Raw genomic sequence first — 9,387 nt, 5'->3', positions numbered from 1 at the left:
AGCATGATTAACAAGCTATTTCTGGACAATTTTGGTATTATAAAGAAGTTGAAACTGTCAAAAGAAGGGTGAAGGGGAAAATATCGTTTGTAATACGAAAAAAGTATGGAATCTGCAAATGCAAAATAAAGCCACTTTAAGACATAAAATAGAAGCTTCTATTTGCATACAAAGAATTAGAAGGGGCCCGGTTAAGAGAATTCTTGTCATAAGTTCTAACGTTTTAAGTACTACAATCAGATCAATGAGTCACTATAAACCGGAGCATAGTTGGTAGAGTACAGTACTGGTTTGCAAAGCGGGAGAACTGGGGTTCGATTCTCACGGTCTAAAAGGCACTAAAATGCCTTGTGAACGGCTGCTCCAGCTTCGCGTGGCTCAGATAACTGCTTCGACAAGGCAGTCTCGTCTCCAGAGGGACATGTAAATACAGAGCCCTTATGCTCAAACAGTACCGCAGTGTTTGCTAAAGATTATGGCACTTTAAAGATAAAGTAGGTTTCTGTCATTTTTCATTTGAGCGTTTTGGGGCGTTACATAACCTTTATTGCGGCTCACTGCACCCTACTGGCCACTTATTCGATGCTTGGATACAAAAATAAAAGGAGGAGAGGAAGCGCTTTGACAAGGAAGGCGCAAATTTGTAGGAACATGACTTTTTCATAATTGTGCTCCAGATCCTAATCGCGCCCAACAGGAATTAACTGGAGTGCCGGAATCAGCAAAGTTTTGCCACACACGCGTCTCAAGTATTTGCAACATTTGCCAGCTGATTTGCGCTTTCGTACTAATCTGACGTCTGTTTCCTTTTCACATATCAGTTCAAATCAACTCGTTTTCATCACTCTTTTTCCCATTTGCGACTGGATGATGACCATAAAGAAGCTCTGTACACCATTTTTTCTCTACTATTAATTACGTAAATATAAGTTAACTTTCCTTTTTTCTACGTGAGATCTTCAAACCGCCTTTTCCGCGTCATAAGAGTGTCACGAGGTGAATTCTGGTGATGTTCTTGAGCCAGCGGACTATCAACGTTTTCACTACTGTTCTGTTCTGTGCAGTTTGCAAAGCAGTCCCGCACTCCACCCTCCTAAGACGAACCAAAAGGAAAACAATTTGATAATAACGAATGATCAGTAACGAGAATTTTTTTAAAAAAGAAAATGTATTCTGGTCCTTTTTGTTTACGTTATCTTCATCTTGTTCGGTTTTTGTTTCTGTTTCATGATTGTAACCGATTACATGTCTTTAGTAATTGACTATTTTCGAATTCCCCATAATACACTCTGTTTGCCCCCCAAATTTTGCATAAACCATACTTTATTTTACCGTTCGCGATTATGCCGCAGGCGGCAGCTTTTTAATCTTATAAGCCATAACTTAGACAAAATCCAGGGGTACCCAACGCCAATTTTCGGAAAATATCTGTTCGGAAGACGATTTGAGATCTAGAATTTTCGGAACATTTGTTGAGGATTTTCGAACATCTAAAACATTGTATAAATGCCCATTTTTAACGGATTGTTACCCTAGAAAGGTCACCTAGAATTTTCCGAACCCTTTTTTCTGGCTCAAATTTTCGAAAAGGTAAGTTCTGATCTCTATAATTTTCGGATCACTTGACTTTCAGCTAGGAAATCCGAACAGATGAAAAATTTTTAGGGGATAAAAATATGCCTATATCTACCGTTTAAATACTAAAAATCGTTTCACAATGCTATGTTTAAGTGGTTTTGAACTATATTCTCGTTGGGTGCCCCTGAAAATCAGTTGGCAAGTAACCCAATCGAGTGATTCACACTGACCGAAGTATTAAGGATTTTTTAAGAACTGCTTCCTTACTTGGAGGCAAACTGACAGTACTGAAGACTATATAAACAATTTCCCGTATAATATCACTTTACAAGCCCAGACGATAAGAGGAGCAGTGAGAATAAAAACTACAATAACTGTACCGTGATTTGGAAAGGAACTGTCGTTTCCTGGCGTGAAGGCGACTTGTATAAGTTTGCAAATCTGTCGGGAAGAGAACAACCATCATCTAAAGTCCTCACGGGCTGTAGATCGTCCACTCTTGTTTAGTGAGGCCCGTAACAAGACACAGTTGAGTGTAGGAAGAAATGGCGAGAATGCCTAAAGGAAACTTTAAAGCTTATGTTAATTAGGCCTCTTCAATTACAATTTTTCAAAGATGGCATAAAAATTACGGCGACGAATACAAAATATTATTAGATGGAAAATTAAAAAACTATCCGGCGATATTAAGGAAGTTTACAAATGTTGACTGAATGAATGTTTTTGTTCACTGCACACTGACATGACAGGAAAGCAAGTTTAGAGATGTCAGTAAGCTTGTAGTCTTCAACGGGTAAAGATGCCACTATAAGAAGGTTATGGTACCCATTTCAATATGAAGGTGACTTAAAGATACATGTATGTGGATATATATTGTGGCTCAATTTTATCCTTGGTTTAAACTTTATTTTCTTTTGTTTTTGGGTATGGTAATGTATGATAATGAGTTTGAAACAAAAGAAAATAAAATTTAGACTAATGATAAAATTGAACCACAACATATACATCTGTATCGACCCCTTTCAAGTTTCACAGCTGGTGGTCAGCGAAGCAAAAAGATTCTGAACTCGGAAAAAAAGAACCAAACGAAATTGACCTAAAACAATAACAGTGGCTCTGTCCATGATTCTCAGCTTGATACTGAGATGTAACAATTCGCGATCGTTTGACAGCAACTTCCTATTAACCACTTCTAATAGATCTCTTTATTTCGTTCATTTTTAACAGACTAAAAGTCCCTCATACCTCTGATTGTCTTCCCAGTACAATACAATTCGAATGGTGCTAGCATGACCCCAGCTTTCACCTGTAGAGAGAAAAAAAAAATCAATATCATAATTTTAAAACAGAAATCAACGATATAGAAGAAACTTGACGTTTTGAAAGTTTGTGTCATCATTATAAAAAGATAAGAAATTAACAAGATTCTTGGAAATATATCAGTATAGAAAAAGAAAGGGCGAAAAGTGCAAGGAAAAAAAGACAAAGGGTCATGGGTTGGACATATAACAATTAAATAACGATTTTCGCACGAATGGAGTCCGCTTGAGTGTTAACGTCTGTTAATGTCAGATGATTAACATCTCGAAAATCAAACCCTCTAGTTTCCTTCGGCATTTCTTGAGGATTTTAAAGTTTTCACCAAGGTTTACCCGCTTAACATCGTGTTTCTCAAAGAAAAGCTTGCCAACTACCGAATGTTTCTCTTCCCCTACACGTTGATGAAGTTGGTGGCACGAAGCTTACCTAACGCTGGCACAAGGTGTGACTGACCAAGCTGCGTGGATTTCACGCGTGTGGTCATCTGGTTCATAAAAACAACCTGAAAGAAGCAAAAGTAAGTTTCATTTATTTAGCTGTTATTAGAGTGCATTGACAAACAGTCGTGTTTTTAAATTGCTGCGCTCACAGTATGCATCGAGAACAAATCTATATGTAAAACGTCCGTAAAAGGTACCATTTTAACACTAACTTTGACGCGACATACGAGCACAAACGACTGAATTTTGGTGCCATCTAATCTTCATCACCTCTCAACGTCACTATCGTCACCATCAGCATCACCGTCATCATCATCATCATCATCATCATGCTCATCATTATCACCATCATCATTACCGTCTCCATTATAAACGTCACCATCACCATAAAACGGTTAGACTTTTGAACTACTTAAATTAATTGCTTATTTAAACAGAAAAAGTTATTCACTTCATGGATTTCTTTACTTACAGCTAGATGATTTTCGCAAGCCATCTTGATAAAACTCTGTGCCAAACCATTTAGAAGCCTCGTCCTTAATGCGAGATCATCAAAATCATGGCGGAACTGGAAGGCAATACTGTCCACTACTATGAGTTTCACCTGTAATTTGAACGGGAAAATAAACAGCTAAGACATAAAAATCCGTGATGCAACGGCCACCTCAGTCTCCACAACGACCGCTTTCTTCTGTCCCCAAGGTGGCCGTTACTGTATTTTCATATCAAATGAATATTTTGCACCTGCACTTTTCGAAAAGGAGGCTGACAGCACTAGCTACAACATGATTGCAAAATAGGGCTGGGAGAATTCTAACATTTAGTGATTATAATACAAGATCTGCGGATATCCTCCAAGACTTGAGATGGGATACCCTTGAGCAAAGACGCTCTAAACAGCTCGCAATAAGTGTTTTTAAATCTCTAAATAACCCTTACCCTGAGAGTTTAAAGAACATGTTTACACCAACCTCCGGGGTTCATTCCTACAACGTGCGAGGTGCCTCGAACAACAATTTTGTACCAAGGCCCCGTACTGAAGCTGCTAAGCGGGCTTTTAGCTATAGGGGAGCAGTCGTGGAATGGCCTAGAAAATGTGCGTAAAGACGAGATAAATCTCAACTCTTTCAAGTCTGCCCTACCTTTGTCCTGAACCAGGGATTGCCTTGAGGGAGTTGAGATAGAATTTATTTTAGTTATTTAATGTACCTTTAAGGTTGATTGATTTTTGCGTAATTAATTATAGGATAGATTTTCTTAATACCGTAAATCCTCTATTTAGCCCCCCCCTCTCCAATAAGCCCCCCCTTTTCAGAGGAGGAAAGTTAATAAGCTCCCCCCCCCCCTCTCTATTAAGCCCCCAATCCTTATTCTTCATAAAAAAAAATTGACGATTAACTTGGACTGATCAGTTATGGTTTATTCAGGCTGAAAGTTCATATTGTTTTTGGTCTTTGGCTGCATGACCTCCAACTTCATATGCTTAACTTTCTCAACTTTGCGCTCTAGTTCTCTGTGGAGAACATTTTTGAAGAATAAGAATTTTGTTTTTGTTACTTTTAGGCTCCCACAAGTGAAATAAATACTTTTGACAGTGACTTTAATTGTACAACGCGTAAGTCTACTCTGTCTCATACCACGGTATTTTTGTTACAAGTGATGCGTTTTGCTAAATTAAATAAGCCCCCCTCTCTTTTAAGCCCCCCCTCTCTATTAAGCTTCCCCTCAAAAGTGCTTGAAAAAAATAAGCCCCCCGGGGGGCTTAATAGAGGATTTACGGTATATAGATATATTTTAGCATTAATGTAGTTTCTCTGAAAATTTTGTTATGTAAACGGCTCACTGGAAGAGCATTTTTAATGAAGTGATACCGTAAATAAAGCTTGATTGATTGATTGATGGCTTGCCTTAATTTGGTCCTAACAATTTCACCAATGTTTAATAAATGGAGTTTTATATGGGGAGGCTTTGCCCGACGCTTTTACTCTTTATACTATTTTTCACTGAAAACGTGCCCTTTTCGTATATCTTTTATTCAAAAATGGTATGCCTTTAAATCACTAATATTTTAAAAACAGGACCTTTTCTGCAATTTTCATGTAACATTCATGATTAAAATGATATACCGGTAGCCACCCTTTCATATCCTTCTTCTTGTGAATTCCCTATCCTTTGATACACTCAAAGCTAGAAAAAGGTACTACTTTTGGACAGAGCCTGCCCGTATAGACCATGATCGGGAGTGCCCCCCCCCCCCCCGCCCCACTGTAGTTTGGGAGTTGACAAGGTTTATCCACTATGAGTGACTATTAAACATACCTTGGAGTGGTCTGCCAAGAACTCTGGTAAAACATGTGACAGTGCTATTAACTGCATGTAGTCATGGCATCTAAACACGTAAATCTTGGACAAGATGTTTTCAACTTGGAACGTTTTCATGGCTTCGGTTTGTAGAGATCTCTCTGTCCAAGACAAATGAAAGAAAAAACAGAAAATAAAAAAAAAAAAATTAAAGAAATGAAAATCCAAGCAAACCTGTGTGGTTTTATTATTGTTATTTAAGTCAGGGTTAACCCTTTAAGTCACAAGAGTGATAGGCATCAAATTTCTCCTTGTAATTTCAATGCTTTGTAAAACAGAGTGGTAATGAGAATTACACACAAGATCAAAAAAGATGAATTTGCTTGATATTTTATCACCTTCTCCCCACTACTTCTGTAGGAAATGAATAGGGGCAACAAATGAGAATTCAGATTTTGACCTTAGGGTTTAAAGGGTTAAGGAGGCTACCGTTTTCAAATGAAATGGCATAGTTTTGTTTCTTTGCCACTTTAGAAATGAGCAGGAAACTGTGCCAAGTTAATTTTCCCAAAGACTTCTGGGATTGTTTACAGGGACGCATTGGTCAACTATCGACCAATTTTTTTTCCCTGTCCCCAGTAACAATCCCAGAAGTCTTTGCAAAGGTTAACTCTGTCCAGTTTCTTTTCATTTCTAAAGTGGCAAATTAGTAAACTACAAATTGGAAAGAACGAAGATTAAAAAGCACTTTACAGATTTATTTGATATATTATTCAGTCAACAAATTGTTGAAAAGTAACAGACGGACACACATCTAAACCAAATATTCTTCAAAAGAATATTGATATTTGTTAGCAAGAAATTTTTTTTGCCTCTAGAGTTAAAATGAAAAAAAAACCCTTAAGGGCATAGGCTATTTAACCTGAAACCCTTGCATACAGTCTGTACACCAGCTTTTTCATGATTTTTTTAAATTCCTCATCCAGTTTATAAGCTTATTCTTTTAACAACAAAATCAAATCAAAATGAACTGATTGTACCTGTTTCATCCATATCAGCAGATTGAACTACATGCTGCATGTGTTTGACTGCTGCATCTGCTATGTCTACAACTCTCTCAACAATAAAGCTCCCCTCTGTGTCTGCCATGAAATCCACAAAATAACAATCACATACATGGACATGCACATACACCTGTTCATGTGCTGTATATTTTGCATACACTCACTGACTATCCCAATTTTATACAAGGCATATACGATGCAGTCCTTTAAATTCAGTATTGAATCTTGGGCTTTACATGGTAAATAAAAATAATAAATAAATAAATAAATAAATAAATAAACAGACAGAACTGCAAATAACACTGGGTCATCAGACAACATCCAACTTGGTAAAATTTACCCACTGTCTATATTTGCCGTTGGACACGATGACTAGACATCAGATGAAATTAATGAGAAAGCATATCACTTTCGAGCTAAGGTTTTTCATCCCTAATATTACTAACTTAAGGAGAAGTCAGCATAATATATGCTTGCCCACATTCTGGTTGGTCCAAATGGACTGGTCACCTAATTATTTTTAGCCTTGAGTTAGTTTCTTTATCTCATCTTCACTTAAAGAAAGTGTATCCAAATTACTTCAGGAACTGTTATGAAATTTTTATTAAGTCAAGAAATTACGCTACAGTTAGTTAGATCCGGCAAAACCTACTGTTACTGTACCAGTTAACACAAATACATCATGTAACAGTAACTTACTGCAATATAATAATAATATTAAAGCAATCAAATAGACCAAATGTTCTACAGGTCTATTGGTGTGATAAATGCTAAAACTAAATATAATGCACTTTGACACACTATGCAAGTTGTGAGACAAGCCCTGGGAAATAATACCTTTGTAAGCCAATAGAAAATTTGGTTTACTGCTTAATATTTATAAATACATGTACCAATATAAATTGCCTCTCCATTAAGTCCTCCAAACTCATCTGGTATTTGTACATCCACTGCAAGCTGCATTCTTCAAGAAAAAAGAAAAATTCCCTTTAACTATGGCTAAATTATCTCTTTTCTAAATGCAGTCGAACCTCCAATAACAGCCACCACTCTCCAACGGCCATTTTTTTTGGCAGACATTCCATACATTACTCTTGTTTCAACCTGTCTCCAATGGCCACTTTCTTCTGTCCTCAAGGTGCGCATTGCAGAGAGGTTCAACTGTAAAGCTTGAGATCAACCAGTGCCAAGGCCATTGAAGACTTTCCCGCTGAAATTCATCAATGATTTGGACTAGAAGTATTAAAAGGGAAATCTTTACTTTACTTTGCTTTGTACAAAGGAATAAAAACAACCGTAAATTAAACAATCACAAAAATCTAAACAAATTTAGAAACAGCTCTATAAACTCAAAAAACGATGCCAGTAACTGTTGAACTTATGAGGTACTGAAATGAAACTCTAAAATTGAACAAGTCATACATTATCAACAAGTGTGAGGTCAAGATGGCTGGATATTGGCTATACATACACGTGGCCTGAATATCAGGTGTTTCTGGGGGTAAAGAGGAAGACAGAAGCGAAAAAGGGAGAGACGAAAGGAAAGTAACCTCCGAGTCCCACATCTAAAATCTCCTCTCCCCTAGCCCCTTAGGAAGGCCTGATATTCAGGCAAGACTATATTATAGAGTGCAGTTTTGTGCTTTGCATTTTAATGATTGAGTTAAGTTGAGGTTAATAAAACAGGAAAATTAAACCAGTCCAATATCCAACCAACATCCTGACTAAAATAAAGAACTATTTTTGGGGGTCTAAAGAGCAAAATCTTCTGAGAGCAAGATAGGCCTATATTGTAGATGAACGACGAATATATCAAACTAAGTCAACAAGTTAGTTTTGCATCTTCAAAACAAATTATGCACAGTAAATGTGGGATTTGCAGGAATACTGATTACAGTCACCTCAAAATTAATAGTCAGTACTGAAATGTTATTTCAGTAGGGTAACAATTCTCTTTTGCTCAAGGTAGATCTCATTCATCTACAAAGTGAAAGTCTTTGGTATTATATATACATGTATAACTTTGTGACGATATCATGTCCATAATAACAGATAAGATCTTGTCAGGGGCCAGTGATAGTTGACTATTGTCTAATGACTGACTGTTATTTGCAGCTCTTTTTAGACCAACAACAATACAAAAAAAAAATTTTTAGGACGGGTTCAGACTGTCAGATCCCAGAGAGGACGTAGTCTGAGTTCTCAAGGGAAGAACAATTTTGTCACAAAACTTCCAACAAAATTAAATTTACGGCAATTAACCACTTTAGAAACGAGAAAGAAACAATGAGCCAAGTTAACTTCTGAGACTGATACTACAGGATTGGCAAATAGCTGATGGGTGTGTCCCCAGTGTCAATCCCAGAAACAATATTGTGGGACACATTTCGGCTCCAGTTCCGGTCTTGTTTGTACAGTGCCAAATAATTTGTCAATAAAGCATTTTCTTGTTAAAACATACCCTATCTGTGTTTTCCCTACTCCAGGAGCCCCACAGAATTCTGTGATTTTTCCCACTGGAACACCACCACCTAACATGTCATCAAGCTGCTCACAGAAAGTAACAATGCTTCCTGATGATTGTTCTTGTTGTAGAAGGTCATAGGCATTTTTGCTTCCTGATATGACATTTGACACAGTTTTCCCAGTGGTCCAACCTAACTTTGAAGTTGCCGACTGTGGTG

General features: G+C 37.3%; 1 protein-coding gene across 1 annotated transcript in view; it reads right to left on the bottom strand.

Moving 5' to 3' along the window:
* Positions 1 to 313: 313 nt before the first annotated feature.
* Positions 314 to 9,387, bottom strand: part of LOC140952733 (DNA repair protein RAD51 homolog 3-like) — an 11,653-nt gene continuing 2,579 nt past the window's right edge. Inside the window, exons 2-11 of the mRNA XM_073402175.1 lie at positions 9,165 to 9,387; positions 7,597 to 7,667; positions 6,680 to 6,781; positions 5,658 to 5,800; positions 3,811 to 3,942; positions 3,325 to 3,400; positions 2,824 to 2,884; positions 1,959 to 2,019; positions 879 to 1,093; positions 314 to 848 (exon numbers count right to left, since the gene is read on the bottom strand). The exon at positions 9,165 to 9,387 is cut by the window's right edge and continues 63 nt beyond it. Of these exons, the coding sequence (XP_073258276.1) occupies positions 947 to 1,093; positions 1,959 to 2,019; positions 2,824 to 2,884; positions 3,325 to 3,400; positions 3,811 to 3,942; positions 5,658 to 5,800; positions 6,680 to 6,781; positions 7,597 to 7,667; positions 9,165 to 9,387 (1,016 nt within the window). The 3' untranslated portion in view covers positions 314 to 848; positions 879 to 946. The remainder of the gene's footprint in view (positions 849 to 878; positions 1,094 to 1,958; positions 2,020 to 2,823; positions 2,885 to 3,324; positions 3,401 to 3,810; positions 3,943 to 5,657; positions 5,801 to 6,679; positions 6,782 to 7,596; positions 7,668 to 9,164) is intronic.

This window comes from Porites lutea, chromosome 11 (genome assembly GCF_958299795.1).
Source record: "Porites lutea chromosome 11, jaPorLute2.1, whole genome shotgun sequence".
In the NCBI taxonomy this organism is placed as follows: Eukaryota; Metazoa; Cnidaria; class Anthozoa; order Scleractinia; family Poritidae; genus Porites; species Porites lutea.
The sequence above is the reverse complement of the archived record's forward strand: the minus strand, read 5'-3'. Positions and strand labels throughout refer to the sequence as shown.